General features: G+C 39.7%; 1 protein-coding gene across 1 annotated transcript; it reads right to left on the bottom strand.

The window, feature by feature from the left end:
- Nucleotides 1-2,922: 2,922 nt before the first annotated feature.
- On the bottom strand, nt 2,923-11,999 carry ENPP5 (ectonucleotide pyrophosphatase/phosphodiesterase family member 5). The gene is given in 6 exon segments (XM_010353298.2): nt 2,923-4,276; nt 4,278-4,303; nt 6,490-6,666; nt 8,476-9,339; nt 11,067-11,126; nt 11,816-11,999. Coding segments are annotated over 4 exon segments (1,434 nt in total). The 5' UTR covers nt 9,305-9,339; nt 11,067-11,126; nt 11,816-11,999; the 3' UTR covers nt 2,923-3,874.
- Nucleotides 12,000-17,548: the final 5,549 nt, after the last annotated feature.

The raw sequence follows: 17,548 nt of genomic DNA, 5'->3' as shown, positions 1-17,548 counted from the left end.
TAGCAGAAAGTCATACTGTTTAGGTTTAGCATGTAGATCTTGTCCTACTTTTGTGGGCTGTGATTCCAATGGCAGCTTAATTTTCACAGCCTTTGGGGTGCTATTGGATTACGGTCTGCTTGGATTGTGGTGCTCCTGGAATTCCCACTTGTCTCTGCTGGTCCTGCCTGAGGAAAGCAGAAGGGTTTTCCCCAGGCCAGCTGCCAGGTATCTCTTGGTAGGGGAATGGTGTAGTGGGATTCCTTTATTGGTGCACCTTGCCCATTGCAAAGTCTCTGGGTAGAGCAGGAGAGTCTCAGGCCATGGGAGCAAAGAGGTTCCCCAGACTGTCTGCTGTAGCTTGGTCTCTTTTGCAGATTTTGTTTGTCCACCTCTATGTCTCTCAGTGGAAGAGTGTTTCAGTGGTGGAAAGGATAATGCTCCTCTTCGCTGCTCTTTAATGGGACTCCCAATCAATATTCCTTGTTGGAGGGTTATGGTAATTCCCCTTGCTGATGACATGGGTTACCCTGATGTTACCAGAGATTCTTTGATCCAGGGGAGGAATAAACCTCCCTGGGCTGCTATCTTGGTAGGCAGGGGTTAAGAAATGCCGGCTCTGTGTGGCCTCCTTCCGTTAGGTGGGAAGCACGTGAAGCCCTGCCGCTGTGCTGTTTTTCCAGCCCCAGGTTCCCTAATCAGCTCGCAGCCTTATTGCCACCCTTCAGAGTCTCTTGCACCATTTCCAGGTTCTATAATTATGCTTAGCGTGGAGGAACAAGGAAAAGCAGGACCACGCTATCCTGTCCTGATTGGAAGTCAAAATGTATTTTAAAACGTCTTTTTTAAAAAAAAATCAAATTGCCCACAAGGTTATGAGGAATTACCAGGCTGACATTCAAAGAAGACTGAAATCCTAAAAGAGTCTAGCATTCAGGACTATTTTGTCCTGGGGCATTGCCCGTGGGCATTGGCCAATCTGGAAGAAAGCTATAAGCCTTGTACTAGCTGAATGTAAAAAGTTGGACTAGAGAACCTGCCATGGGTGGGAACATCGGTTAACCACCTCCTGCTAGGGGTAGGATCTCAAGGGGCTACTTTAGTATGAACCAGAAGCAAACCAACCTAGACGGCAGCTTGACTTTGAGTATAAACTCAGTCACGGAACCTGGGTCCTGCCTCCAGCTCTGGCACTAATATGTGGTGCAAATTTCACAACTTTGTAGGAGCTTTTGTTAAATCAAGGATTGAATGATCCCTTAGAGCTTTCCCAACTCTATGATTATCAAGTATATTTTTCTGCTAACGAAAAACAAAAAAAAAAAAAAATGTGAGAACTAGAAGAGCTGGGGTCTTTCATTAGATTTTCTAGAAATAATAGGTGCTTGTAAGAAACTAAGACTAATAATAGGATACTTACAAGGTCACAGGGCATTTTGAAAAGCAATTTAAACTTAAACTGCAGGTGATGGAGAAGAAATTGTAAAATACAAACTGAATTTTAAAAAATCCTAACGATTAATAAACTTTACAAAATGGTTGATGTAGGAAGATGTTGAAAAAAAAAAAAAAAAAAAACGGGGGCACAGGAGAAGCTCCATTCCTCTGACCTTTCTAAAATTCTTACAGTTAGTAAGATTAGCTAGTCTTTTATTTCCATGTACTAATTTTGAGTTCACTGCATACAAAGCTTGACCATGAAGACATGCAGGTAAATAAGTGATGTGATTTTCCCAGAAAAGTTTAAAGTTTTATTTTCCTTCAGGTAAACTCTCCTATTTTTATAGGAAAACAAGTATCTGTAAATAAACCATCTGATAATCAAATATTCATATGTGAAATTACCTTCTTACTAATGTAATAGCACCTTCGAAAATGAATTTAATGCAATTATTAATTTAAATGGACAGATAGCAAAATAGTAGTGCTTAAAAATGGACCAATTTCACCTTCCAGTCATTATGCTGACATTTCAATAATACAGAGTAAGTTCACAGCTAAAAAGCAAGCCGACATGAGTGCTCATGTATTCTGAGATGTACTAACCCAGAGTCCATAGTTCTGGGGAGTTTGCTACCTACCATATAACTTCCCAGCTTTTTAATCCATAGGCCATTTCCAATTATTTGATTCTATTCTATTAAGAGGTTTTATAATGAAATGGGAATTCTGTGCCAACATTCCTTACTGTATTATCATTTAAAAAAATAAGACATTCACCAACTTTTAGGAAGCACTTAAATTTGGTTAAATTTTTAACTATGTTACTTCAGTTCTTCACATCCAATTTGTCCTTTCTTTCTGGAATAGTTATACAATTTTACCTACTCATTAGCCAGTTGGTGCATATATATATATGAAATCACAATACTATCCAAGTGTCTGTAAAGTGCTATTTTCTTCAGAGAAAGCCTTTCTTTTCAGGGCTTCCTCTTTCCTCTAAGAAGCCACATGTAACAATACCATGCCTCTCCCAAACGTCTTGATTACTTAGAAATCTAAAGCTCAGCCTTAGGTTGTTGGAATGAAAAAGACTGAGATGACCAGGCAGGTCAAACGTACTACCTCGGAAATAGAAGTCTATTTGTGAACTTGGATTCAGCTTTGATTCCACTGAGCACCTGGTAGGTGGGTATTCACATATTTCTTGAAACAGGGCTATATCATCTCGGCTCCCATGTTTTGATACCTGTTACCACAAAGAGTTATTTTGCTGCCTTTTTCTAGTATGCACATTTTATCCCTGTTCTGGGTGTCTGGTAAACATCTCACATGTGGTCTTATTTTTTTTCCCAGGCTCCACACAGTTCTTTTCAAGGATTGAGTGGCCAATATTTTACCTAATATGGCTTGTGCTCTTTTGCAACTTTGAATCTTCAAATGCTCAAATCTAAAAGATGCTTGTGCTGTTATCATGTGCTACCAGAACGAAAACAAACATTGTTTTATCCAATTTGATTTTTAATGTAATTAATAGTGACTTAATTTTCAAAGGAGCAAATAATTACAAACAAGAGAAAACATTGCTGAGATGGTGCCTGGTCACTTCTATTCAGACCATTGCTGAACTACATAGAAAAAATGTATATTCATGGTGTCTTCATTATTATGAAAATCACAGTAATATGACTCATCAGGAAATCACAATAATTTTATGACAGAAACAATATAGTTAGAATGAATCTGTCAGTACTTGACTCTCTTTTGGGGAAAAATAAATGCAAACCATGTTCTTTGGAAAGAAATATGACAAGAAATGCCCATAGTTGCATTCTGCTGTTGGGAATACGTCTCCAAAATTCAAGGTTCAAAGGTTATCACATTTAATTTTCAACACTTATCACTTTCTTCTTCTCTCAATTTATGGAGATAGATTTCTACATTCGTTATTTGGGATTATTAGAAATTTCATTCAGTTTGAACAATGAGTAACAAGTATTCTGTGACATGGGCACAAAAAGTTGTCATTTTCAATCAAGTTATAAGACGTAACTGTCCATAAAGTGCATTTCAAATTAAAGTACCCATCTGGAGAGAAATTTAAAGTGCAATATATAAGGTACTTTACATAGTACAAAGTTACTAAATATATACATTATATGTGCCAAGTCCAAATAAAGCAGGAACTTATCTGTCCCTTTGCTACGGTGAACAATGGAGACATACTCTTACATCTTTATTCCTTTGCAGGTGTAAGTATTTTGGTCTCTCTCTCTCTCTCTCTCTCTGTGTGTGTGTGTGTGTGTGTGTGTGTGTGTGTGTGTGTACCTAAATATGTAACTGCTTAATGGTTTCTGCAAATGTCTGGAACTGGTTTCCCAGAATTTGAAACCTTTAAACACTGACATAATTATGATATCTCCACTTCAATATGCAAATCTACTTCAGAGTAACATTAGGCTTGTAATAATGGTTGAGCTATTTCACCATGCATATCTTGTAAGGCAGGTATTTGACTGTGAATTAAATGTTTAATGAAAAGTATAAAAAATACAATCACTATAATGCTGCCAAGAGAGACCCCTATGAAATAAGGGTATGACTGCTCTTGGTCATAGTCTGCTGGTTTGACACTACCAGGGAGGAGTATAGTACTCTGTGTATAAGGGACTGCCCTTGGTATTGCTGAATTGAGCAGATCCTGGACATTCCAGAATGATCCATTGTGTGGCATGGCGGTGATATTAAGGAGGTGGCATAGTAGTGGGTACAAATCTGTGGAGTTCATGGCTTCTTTTGAGAAATTCTTTCTGAAGGCAGGACCATGGGCTAAAAATATTGGATGCATTTCTGCTAACTGCATTATCATAACCGTGGTTGCCTACTGTAAAGAGAAAATACGTGAAAAAGTTAGCCGGCTATGCATTAAAATGGACATAATTGTTGTATGGTCAAGTTCTGAACTTAAATGCACATCTTATCTAGTTTGACTGTACACATAAAATAATCTTTGACAAACAATCTCTGCTGTTTTCCACATCACAATTCTCTTCAGGAAATGAAGAGTCAAATGGTTGCGAATCTTTCTCACAGGCCAACAGTGACTTAAACAGCAGGGGAAGAAGGGTAAAGAACAAAGCAGAGCCAAGTTAGGGAAAAATTAGAGTTTTGTTTTGTTTTGTTTTGTTTTAACTGGTGGCAAAGTAATACTCAGCAAATACTTATTGGGTACCTACTGTGTTCCAATGATTGTTCTAAAGATAAAGAGATAAAGGTGCTCTTAGTCTTATCTGAAGCCAATAAACTCACAGTGAACACAATAAAAGGGGAAATACAATACATAAAAAAAAAAAAACAAAAGAAACCATAAAAACCAAACCTGTACTTAACAGCTATAATCTATTACTAAAAAACAAAGGTCAGAGTGGAGGAGAGTAGGAAACTCTTGATTTTGATGCCTCTAATCAGGATCCAACTTAGCATTATGTACTTTTAGAGTGGCTACACATAAGGTAAAAACTTGGGGGTCTTCTGACATATGTATCAAATGACATAAAATGGATATGAAATTGATAATAGCTGGATGTCAAAGGCATGTGTGCCTAGCATGGTATCAAGGTGCAAGGCGAAGAAGCTATTGCTAAGATGGCACCCAAAGAAAACTGACAGGCTTTATCTTAAAGGTAGCAAGGAGAATGACTAGTAAATCCATCTCTAATACCCATACGTGCTACAGGGAACTATGCAATAGAAACACTCCCTGCCCCTGTCCCCCTCAAAAAAAATCCTAAATCAGTTTTTCTAAAAGTCACAAACTGACCCCTAGTCATTTCAAAGTAATTTGAAATCTACCAGGCAAAATGTATCTAAAGAAGTCATTCTAGATGCCATGATTCTTTTAGGTTTATTTAAGTAAAAGTAACACTGAACTTTTGAATCACTAGTAATTATCTGACAGGGTACTGTGCTATTCCATTAATTAATAGTCACATTGGGAATATATCCTTATATACTTTGTAATTGACTGGATGATTGCTGCAGTTCATTTCTATGAGAAGTTGGGATCTAGACTCTCACTCATGAAGGCAAAGATAATTATCTCATATTGCACTTCTTATTAGAAATTCAGACTTAAAATTAAGTCATTGGGACTTATGTAAAATCTTTCCTATGAATAGGGACTTTGTTTTGTAGTGGTAGCCCTGATCATAAATGCTTGATCAAGTAGATGGTATTTAATAATGAATGCCTAAGGGCAATGGTTCTCAAACTTTTGTGTGTTTCACCAGGGCCTCACAGTTTCAGATTCAGTAGGTCTGTGTTGGGCCCAATAATTTGCATTTCTAACAAGCTCTCAGCTGATGCGGATGCTGCTGGGCCATGGAACACACTTTGAGAACCACTGCTTTGGGGCATTAGGGTTTAACTATTCTGGCATTAGGTATGCAGTGGTCAATCTTTAATTAATTACTGAATCATTAAACATAATGTAATATAAATTGGAGTATTATTAAGGTTTTCTATCAAAAATAGAGGTGACCAATCTATTGTATAACTGTAGTTCAGCAAACCATTTCTAGAGGGCCCTTTGAATTTATATTAACTTTAAAATACAAATCTTGCCAAAGATAGCAGTCCTTTTTTGAGCAATCCCTCTAATATAAGAGCTATCCTGCACAAGACATAAAAATCTGAACACTGGGTTATGGACCATTGTGTGTATGTAAAAACTATTTTAAGAACCAGAAACCATGTATCTGTACACATCTGCCACTATGAGTCACGAACACACTACAAATGCCATTGTCAGGCATCTACTTTTCTTTTAATCAATAAACATGATAGAAACCCAATTCTACCTAAGGGACATTTTGTATATATCTTTTATAAATGAAGGACCAATGTCTAGAAACAGCATTTCTAGGTAAGTACTAAAACACTGTAGTTCCTTAACATTCAAGTAACAGAGAGTAAAAATACCAATCAACAAACTGCTGTATTATGTATTAAAACTGTCGTATTTTAGCAAAAAGCGATGCAGAATGGAAAGAAATACTATAACATACTCACACAGAAAGTCATCTGATTTATTCTGTAAAATGTGCCACCCTTCATCAGCCACTGCTATGATTGGTTGAATTCGATTGTTGTATTTGTAATGCCACCTTTCTGGAATCTCTTGTTTTTTGTAAACAGTAAGATTAGGATGAGCATGAGTTAGTGCTTCATAGACTTCATCAAATTTACCTAAAGAGAAGGGAGGAGAGGCACTCAGAACAAAATACTCATAGCTACAATCAACCAACCAACCATGGGCAACAGACTTGCTACCGAGGTGAAAAGCCACAGAGCTGAACATAAGAAAAAATTCTTTTCCCCTTTGAGGAAAACAATTTTGAGAGGGGAAACTAAGAAATAATCTTCTGTTCTAAGTTTACCTTATAGAATTAAGGAAGGGCATTTCATAGAACCAGGAACCTCTAAAGACTTCGATATACACATATATTAATTAGTGACACTATGTAAAATATCTAGGGTACTGCAATACCCAAACAAAAATAGCTAGGTTCTGGTAGTTGTAAGTGCAGACACAAAGAATCTCCAGACAAGAAAACATGGTGAGTGGTGGGTGAGGGCTGGGAAAAGAGACTGGAGGTGGAAAGCAGTTTGTAAAATGGAAACATCCAAAAACACTGGAGGTGTTGCCAAAGTACTCCCTATAACTACAAATGCAATTACCTGGGCACTGTCCTTCATCCTTCTCCTGTCTTTCAAATCCATTGCTGAGGTTTCATCCTTACCTTCCACACAACCACAAGAGGACATTCCAATTTTATAAAGGAAATTGAAGGGTTAACCTAATTTTCTCCCCTTCCCCTTCCCTTCCTCCCTCCCTCCCTCCTTTTCTCTCTCTTTTGTCCCTTTCTCTTCCCTCCCTCTCTCTCTCTTTCCCCCCTCTGACTCTCTTTTTTGTTCGACTGGGTCTCCGTGTCGCCCAAGCTGGAGTGCAGTGATATGATCATAGCTCACTGTAACCTGGAACTCCTGGGCTCAAGCAATCCTTCCACCTCAGCCTGGGACGCAGGCATGTGCCACCACGCCAGGCTAATATGTTGCCCAGGCTGGCCTCGAACTCCTGGCCTCAAGTGACCCTACTGCCTCAGCCTCCCAAAGTGCTGAGATTATAGGCGTGATCAACCACTCCTAGCTAATTTTCTTAAACAACAAAAAATGGGCTGTTTGCTGAAAACTGTGTGTGTAAAACACATGCAGAGTTTAACATTTGCTGTTTCATATGATTCTCCTAATTCCCCTCTGAGGGATGGAATTCTCATTTGTGAGATATTATAGCTTTTCGAAATCTGCTTTCTCATTTGATGCCTCAGACCAACACTGCAAGGTGATAAAATATGTCAAAGAGCATGCCTGAGTTGTGTTGTCACTTATTTTGTGACCTCGAGATGTTAAACCTTTTGAGGTCATTTACCTGTCATTTACTTGTCTTTAAAATGGAGACAATGCTGAGGTGACAGGCTTGGTATGAGGATTCCAGGAGATGTTTGTAAAAAGTTTAAGATATTGTTATCACTTTCCACACTTATAAGGAAAATAAACCTCAGATTGACCAAAGCTCTTCCTCCTTCTTATCCTCCACAGCTTCCTTGTTAAGCAGGTCTGAATTAGGAGTCTATAAAAGGCTTTGGGGCTTCTATGAAATAACTGTATATGTATTCAAGTTTTGTATGTATTTCTCCATCTCAATTTTTCTGAGAAGGGAGGCTATAGCTTTCATCATATTCTATGATTCCAAAATGGTTAAAACCTACTGCCATACATATATAGAGCACGTCAATTTCAGTATTATAGGAAAAAGGAAAAAAAATTAGGCTTTGAGAAAAGAGATTTTGTCTTTTCAGAGTCTGAGGATTAAATCTCAGAATATTACCATGACATAGGCAAGTCTACTTTAAAGGCGCAGCAACAGAAACCCCTATTCATTTGATCACACTGGGCAAATGCACATCTAGCCTCAGCTCACCATTCAGTCAGCCTTACCTTCTTTTGGTAAGATGGCTGCTACTGGTGATTGATCAATCAGGGTATAGTGGTCTTTATCCAGGTACTGGTCAAGTTCTATTAACCTTTCCTCAGAGCACTGCGTCATTCCGTGATCACTTGTGATGATTAGGTTCAGAGTGTGCCACAACTTTGCCTTTTTTAGCATTTGTATGAGATATCCTAACTTGTTGTCAATATCTGAAATGACAGGCCCCATGAGCGGACTGTCAGGTCCCAAATGGTGGCCCATGTCATCAGGGTCTTCCCAATAAAGAAGACCAAGATTTATGGGCTCTTCTGATGTAAACCATTCAATAATTTTGGCAACTCTATCTTCAAATGAAACTGACTCATTGTAAGGCATGTAATGAGTAGGAAAACACTTATGTATTTTTACATCTGTTCCGGGCCACATGGCTGCACCACTAGTATGTCCTGCCCTCTGATTTGTGATCCATATTGGTGTCGCTTCTTCCCAAAACTTGGAATCATAAATATTCATGTGATCTAAGGAGAAAGATTTGTTCCGAATAGGATCAAACATATCATTTGCAACAATCCCGTGATTCTCTGCAAAGAGGCCAGTTACCAAAGTATAATGGTTAGGGTAGGTTTTTGTAATAAAAACATTAGTAACTTGCTTCACGTGAACACCATATTTCATAACATAATGAAAATGGGGCGTTGGAACTTTATATAAGTAATCCCAACGGAATCCATCAAAAGAAACTAGTAGAACATTTTGCTGGTCTGGTTGGTGAGAAAAGGTAGTTAAAAGACTCAGTGCAGCAAGTATGAAGGACACCAAGAGAAATTTCGAAGTCATTTTCAAAGTACTTGATCAGTTCAGCGTAAAATAATCTGTAGAATAAACACATAGAAATTAATGGCAATAATTTTGTTTTGTATACTTTCCCCCAAACTCAGAGTAACAGTGTTTAGCAATCCTAGTTATATCATAAATCACAGCCTGGAAGAATTATGTCACAGAACTCCATATTAGACAAGAGACCTGGGGCTAAATGAATAATAAAGCTAATACGTTTAGTTGCATTTAAACAACTTTTTCACTTCTGATAATGTATCTAAATATCCCTCAAAAGAATTATTTAAGTGAGCTCTTCAATAGCATTTTAAAATATGACATCATTTACATAAAACTTTTTAGAAACATTTTCAGTTTGATCCAGATTTCTGACTTCTGGTCAGAAACGTTTTTATAGTTAAATACCTGTGAACATACTTAACGCTATGGCTAGACCAACTATGGCAACCTAGCAACCATGAAGTATCATTAGCAAATCAAATAATGGTGCATATATATAGTGTATATATGTATATGAATACGCACACTTCTATTTTCAACCCCTATGTTTGGTTCATCACAGATGAAAGAAGTATTACTAAAGAGAGAGGAATATAGATGAATTTGGTTTCTTGAAATGAAATAACATTTGTGATATCCAGATATATTTATTGAAAAGTAATCTGCATTCATTTATTAATAATCAAATCATAGCCTTCTTTAAATCATTAGATTCTAAACTAAATATTAACAGAAATACAATTCTGAAATTTGTTGCTGACTTTCCTAATGTTAAAATTTGTCAAAATTTAATCTCATCATTAATATGTGTAGTAAAAGCACTTCCCTGGTTTAAATCTCTGAATCAAGGCTGTTGGACTTTTCCCCTAATCTGTGTATATTTCTAAAATACTTTCATTCTATTGGAGAAAGCTAACAAGATGCTGTATGGATAAACAATAGATATATACATTTTGTCAGTTTTCATCCAGCAAGGATCTTTTGTTCTCTCCTTTTTCTGTCCATTCCTGCATGAAGGTATTTATAAATCCAGCAAAAGTTAGATCAAACCATACTTGTACAAATAAATCTCTTGAAACTGGCTTTTGATATCTTCCTAAGCTGAAGACTTTTGTTTGTTTGAGAGGGAGTCTCACTCTGTTGCCCAAGCTGGAGTGCAGTGGCACGATTTCAGCTCACTGCAACTTCCGCCTCCCGGGTTCAAGCAACTCTCCTGCCTCAGCCTCCCGAGTAGCTGGGACTATAGGCGCCCGCCACCATACCTGGCTAATTTTTATATTTTTAGTAGAGAAAGGGTTTCGCCATGTTGGCCAGCCTGGTCTCAAACTCCTGACCTCACGTGATTCACCCACCTCGGCCTCCCAAAGTGCTGCGATTACAAGCATGAGCCACCGCAGCCAGCCTGAAGACATTTTTAAACTTCAAAAATATATCCTGTTTCGCCTTGCTGTATTATAGCTACAGGTAAATTAAAACTACTTGGCATGCTTGCTTTGCTTTCAGGAGTACAAGGTATATGTACATTGTGAGTATTGGCTGAGGGCAATAAATTCTGTTTTGCTGGTTTTAAACTGTTCTTTCACCGTACCTAGACATTTCTTAAAATGAAATTGTTTTAGGTATTGCTCTCAAGATGATGGCTCAAATGTTATATTTAAAAACGATTTCTTAGATGGCAATACTCTCTCTGATTCTGGAAGGAACATTAAAAATAGTTGCAGCAGGGAATAGCAAATAGGTTACTGCAAATATATTTACTCACCTATCTGGCTATGGACGGTAGTTGCTCTCTGTCCTTTCTCCCCCTAATTTTCTCTCCCACCTTTTTAAAACAAGGAAGGCTAGTATCAACCAAATGTAATTTAAAGCTAAAAGCAGAGAAAATAAACTACATGGAACACCTGATTTTCATCTATCTTAGCAAATTAATTCGGCAAATGTGTAAGCAGGAGAAAACTGCTTTCTTGAGACCAACGAAAGTAAGCAAAGATTAAGTGTTGTCTAAAGCTTTGGAATGTTTGGCAAGAAGACTCAACATCACATCCATGACACAGATAAATAAATACGTGGGAGGTGGGGAATGAATATCAGATTGTTTTTTCTTTTTCGTGCACAAAATGCTGCACAAAACAGTGGAATCCCTGGATCTGGCTCCAGATTTCCTTGAGTAGTTTCCAGTTCTTTCTCCCCTCCAACCCTTCCTCCACAAACAAGACTTGGAGATCAAGAAGGAAGGGGCACCAATTAAAGGGAAGAGGGAAAGTGCAGAAGGAGTAGGTTTGTGTAGCTCGGATAGAAGTCAAGGGCAGGGGGTCCATCTTCTCCACCAGGATTCCATCCTAGCCACCCAGAAGGGTCGCGGCGTAGGGTATGTTCCCAATTCCCAGTCATCCCGCCCACCGAGGCCTGGGCTTCTTAGATGTGCAGTGGCAAGGAGGAGGCGTTGCTTTAGGGGCCCAGAGGAGCCGTGTGGGTCCCCGGGAGGGAAGCCACCCACACCCGTGGACTCACCCTCGCAGCGATCCGTTCAGTCAGCATTAGTTTGGGGCAACGGGAGGCAGGGCCTGCAGGAGACTACCTCTGGCGCGCCGCGGGTAACGGCGGGAAGGTGACTCGAGGAACGCGCAGGAGCTCACCTGCGCTTAACTCTGGAGCGGAGCGCCTGACCGCGCCGCTCCCCCGCGCCCTGCCTCCTGGCTCCTATTGGCTGCTGCAGAGGTAGCCCCCTCTGCCCGGGTTGCCCACGAAAGCCGGGCTCCCAGGAGTAGCTGCACGGCCTGTCAATCAGCGGGGGCAGGGGCGGGCGCTGCCTGGGTTTGGAGGATGGAGGGGGAGGGGACCCGCGGGGCCCAGGACCCAGCTGGGAGGCTGAAGGCGTGGAGTGGCCAATTGCTTGGTCACACACAAAACCTTCCTGCAACGTGTCTCTTTCAGGGGACCAGCTGTGCTGGAGTCAGTGATGCTGAGAGATTATTACGTGCTACCCCAATGGTGGGTGTACTCTAACATTCACTGTTTTTTGTTTAAAAGAGACTTGTGTTCTCTGATTTCTTATCTCAGGTTTTTTTCTGTCCCCCCGCCCCCCGGCCCCCGCCTCCCGCCTTGTCAGGAATCGGCGATGGGGCACACCATGGATTTTACTCTGAGGAACACCTGCACACCAGAGGATGCCAATGGGACAATGAAGTTTCATTCTTTTTATTGGTGGGTGTTACCTGCTTTACCTCAGAAAGAATTTATTAACCTAGTCAACTCTGCAGCCCCAACGTTTGTGGTCCAGGTTTTTGCAATTGAGGTCCCTGAGGTATATCTGTGGTATACCTAGCATGGTACCTGAAATTGTGCGAATTAACCCAAGTCAGGTTCTGGATTAGGTTAATTTACACAGGAGAGAGGCTGAACAGCTACCCTCTCTGGTGGTGGCATCTGAGCTGCAGACTCTGTTTCTACCTTTGTTTGCAAAATAAACATTAAAACTACAAACATTAAAACTCTTTCAGAAAGCCTTTGGTGCTTCTGGTGTGTTAGTGCCCCTATTTTGTCTTTTTCCGTACTGTAGTGGATTATTTTCTTAGTTTTTTGGGGGGTAATCAATGGCATTTTTAGGCCTGAGGTAGTGTAGGCAGGTACTTAGTTTGCCAGTATGATCCCAACTGTCTTTACCATAAATTATAGCAGTGATATCAAACTATCCTGAAATAATGTGTCCACCTACACAATCCCAGCTAGAATTCTGACCTAATTACAATTCTAGTTCTATCTGCAGTAGGCAATAATATCATGTTGATTGTTACAATGTAAGTTTAACATCTAATTAGCTGGTGAAACTGGGAGCATATCTGCAACGGTGGTTTTGGCTCCTGCCTGGATCCCTTGTCTGGTGCGCTGGAGCTTTAAAGTGAATAGAGATTTCTGTTGATATTTAATTAAACCATGCAAACATTTTGGTCACAGCTTTTTCTCTGTCTGCTTCTAATAGAGGGACAATCTCAACCCCAAACATTGCTACCTCCTAACTGGGTCATCCCATCCCGAAGGGCATCTGGGCACTCTTCCATGGCCTTTTATTCGTGGTAACTTGAGTTTATGGTTTTCAACACGTGGGATGGGGATTAAGAGGGAGGCTGATTTCTACGTTTAGTGAGACCCAAAGACAATGAAGTTGAACAAGTTGTTCCAGTTCCCCAAAGCCCTGTCCTTTGAAATTGCCCAAACTTGGAACAGAGTGGTCCAATCTTTGTAAGTCCTTGTCCCCCAAAATAGGTCAACTCTGTGCTCTCCCAAAACACTCAAAGGACAATGAATGCTTATCAGAGAGGAGGAGTGGTGAAAATGGGCCGGACTTTTGTTCGGATCACTGAACACTTTTGGACTCTGTTTGGATGACAGCCTGCTTTGCTCTGCAAATTTTATGGAAGTCATGATTGTATTCACCAGCTATTCCTGTGAAATAGGCATGGTACAGCTGGTAACCACAGTACACAACACAGAAAAGTGCTCATAAGAGGCTCAGTGAGTGCCAGATCCTCCCAGAAGTCCATATAATGACATCTAATGTTCACCTGGTAGGCTTGTTATTACCTTATGTTGTTCATGGGGAGAAAGTCTGGTTTACATAGTATAGAGGAATGAATGTAAAAATATGGGATTCCTGCTCCCACATCTGCACCTGCCCTCCTGTGTTACTGTTGCCTCAGTGTCTATTTGCAATAGGTTTTCAGAAAGTTTTAGCAGCAGAAACCACAACCTGCTATTGACTGTAACTATTCTTTTATTCTCTGTTATTGAATTAGTAGGTTTATAATTGAATAATAGTGTAACAGAAGAACCAACTTCTTTCTTTCAAAGGTTTTGGGGTCGGTTGGGGAGGGATATCCCTCTGCCTGCCCAAGGAAGTCTAATAGGGGTTGACAGCTGTATAATTTTCTTCATCAGGGGCTAGAAAAGCTATGTGCTAAAACTGAAATGTGATCTGTTCTTTATGAAACAACCAAAACTGGCTCTACCACAGAAGTCTTGTTTTTCAGAACTAGACATCATGGTAAGGAAGATAAACACATCATTTTACAATTAAAAATCTTTAAAGGTGCATTCCAGTACATTATACCACAAATGACTAAACTAAAAGAAAGTTCATCTCCCAATTCTTTGTAGAACGTTCTGCAAAATGTGGGTCTCACATATTCAATGGCCACAGATAGGAACCAATGGGATTCTGCTTCTGCACTGCTCTTAATTCACGATAAACAGAGGTCTTCACTAATCTTGGCTCATTAGCAGAAGTTCAGTCCGATGAGTGAAATGTTGAATTATAGAATAGCCAAAAACTTAGCCCAAGAATTTGTATGCGTATTAGTAAATTAGGCCTCCAGTAATATGCTTGAACTAATTAGAATGAATTTTATGCAAATAATTATCATGCTTTTATCCTCAGAAAGCTTCATATGAGTGAAATATAAACCTATTTGTATTGTTGTATTCTGTAAATTGTATTCATACTGTTTTAGTTCTAGGACTGCCCTAACAAATTATTACAAACTGGGTGACTTACAACAAACAGAAATGTATTCTCACACAGCTCTGGAGGCCAGAAGTCTGAAATCAAGATGTATTCAGGGCCATGCTCTCTCCGAGACTCTGAGGAAGAATCCTTGCTTGGCCCTAACGGCTGCTGGGGATTCTGGTATTCCTTGGCTTGCTGCAGCATAGCTCCAATCTCTGCCTCTACTGTCACAGGATGCTGTCCTCTGTGTGTCCCTGTGTCACGTGGCCTACTTATAAGGACACCAGTCATTGGGATTAAGGCCCTCTTCAACCCAGTATGCCTTCATCTAAATTTAATTACATATGCAAAGATCCTACTTCCAAAAAAGATCACATTCTGAGGTTCCAGGTCAATGTGTATTTTGGAAGGACACTATTCAACCAAGTACACATAGCTAGCAGAAAGTTTAATTTTATGGCCCAGCCTAGATCGAAAGTTCATGGATTACTAATAAAATGGCTCAAATCAAGGTAACTGACAACATCTGATACTGACAAGGATTCAGAGCTATAATACGTTGCTGGACTATCATACACTACTGGTGGGAATAGACTTCCACTATGGAAGTCAGTTTTGAAGTTTCTTATAAAGTTAAATTTACACATAACATACAACCCAGCAGTCTCACTCCTGGGTATTTATCTAAGAGAAACAAAGACAGATGTCCACTGAAAAACCTATCAACAAGTTTTTACAGCAGCTTTATTCATAATCATGAAAAGCTAGAAACCAATGTCCCTCAACTAGTGAATAAACAAATTGTAGTGTGTCTGTAAATGCATACTGTTTGGCAATAAGAAGGAATACAGAACTGATGCATGCAACAACATGGATGAATCTCAAAAGCATTTTTCTAGGTGAACGAAGCCAGACACAAATGGTCATACACTGTATGATTCCATTTATATAATATTCTAGAAAGGGAAAAACAATGGAAATAGAAACCAGATCAGCAGTTGCCAAGGAACTGGGGGTGAGGGGAGGGGATTGGCTAGAAAAGGGCACAAATAATTTTTTTTGTGGTAGAAGTTTGATTACTTTTGTACTCACATCACTAAGTTTGTCAAAATTCAGAGAACTATGTGCCTAAAAATGTTTAATTTTACTGTGTGGAAATTATACCTCAGTAAACAGCAGCAACAATAAAAAACCCTACCCTGCAATAACACCTCACACCTCACCAAAGTTCACGAATTAGTGCTAGTGGGTGTTTGACTCTCAGTGGCCTTTTCCTGTGTGTACAGGTGCATACCAGTTCTTCCTGCAGGATGTGAGCGCTTGCAAGTGCAGGAGCTCCACGAGGCCTGCTCTGCTGGCTGTCATTCCTTTTGCCTCATGAATGAAGTCAGGAAACGATGAAGCAAAACCAAAACAAGGCAAAACTATTATTTTCTTTTTCTTTTCTTTCTTTCTTTTTTCGAGCTAGAGTCTTGCTCTGTCACCACCCAGGCTGGAGTGCAGTGGTGTGATCTTGGGTCACTGCAACCTCCGCCTCTTGATTCAAGCAATTCTCCTGCCTCGGCTTCCCAAGTAGCTGGGATTACAGACAGGTGCCACCACACCAGGCTAAGTTTTATATTTTGCAGATCACAAGGTCAGGAGTTCGAGACCAGCCTGGCCAACATGGTGAAACCCTGTCTCTACTACAAATATGTTCTAGGCTATAACTGAATGTCATTTGTTGAATAACTAACTCAGTGCAGGATGAAGTAATACAGCAGGAGAGACAGTCGTCTTTTGGTATTTGGTTTGAGGCCTATTTTGTAAGACATATTCTCAGGAGCCAAATACGAAACTGCACATGCGTTTGTGGTGTCCGGAGTGAAAACATTTTGTTAAAACCACATTCTCAGTTCTTTGTAAAGCACATAACACCCCTTAGGTGCCTGAACATACTCAGTTTAACATCACTATTTAAAAAATTATTGGCTCCTTATGGGTATTGTAATTCTGTAAATTTACTAGCAGCAGGGGAGGACCTAAAAATATTGTCCTCCATCCAGATCAAAAATACATGTTTCCACTCTAGGTATTTGCATTTAAGATGTAAATGTAAATATTCTTCACGACAATTTTGTAGCTTGAGGTTGCACCAAGGAATTCTTTGGTAAGTATGAATCTTTATGAACAAGCCAACCAGGCAGCAACTGCTTTACGCCTTTAAGGCATTCTTGGCAGCGAAGGGGCGGGGTAATGTCATAGGAGGGTTCTCTCTGCCCAATTCCTGGATGGTTGCAATTTCATAATTGGAAATTAATCTCTTAGCCTTAAGGCTTTTCTCCTAGGAGCGATGTCATATACACATTTATTAGCTATTTATGTACACGTGTATGACTAAGGTTGTCTGATTTGCTCCAGTTTGCATAATTGGTTGGGGAGAAAAGCCCTTAGAAGAATGCAGGTGGGTACTGTCTTTTAAAGGTTAGTAAATAGAGGGGACAGCTCTAGAGGAAAGTGAAAACAGAAAAAGGAAGGGAAGCAAACTCCAAGCTGGCATCCCTCATAATTTGCTCAAAGCTAGTCCTGTTCTTTGCCCATCATTAAGCAGCAGATCACTGTAGGGAAGTACGAAGTCATAGGCAACAGAGGAACCTGGCTTATGAAGGTGCTCTGATTTGACCTTTGTAAAATTTTGAATAGCCTTTCATCTCGCAAATGCATATAATGTATAAAATCCTTGAGAGCTTTGCTATTCTTCT

This window comes from Rhinopithecus roxellana, chromosome 4 (genome assembly GCF_007565055.1).
Source record: "Rhinopithecus roxellana isolate Shanxi Qingling chromosome 4, ASM756505v1, whole genome shotgun sequence".
Lineage (NCBI taxonomy): Eukaryota > Metazoa > Chordata > Mammalia > Primates > Cercopithecidae > Rhinopithecus > Rhinopithecus roxellana.
This window is presented reverse-complemented; position numbering and strand designations above follow the sequence as displayed.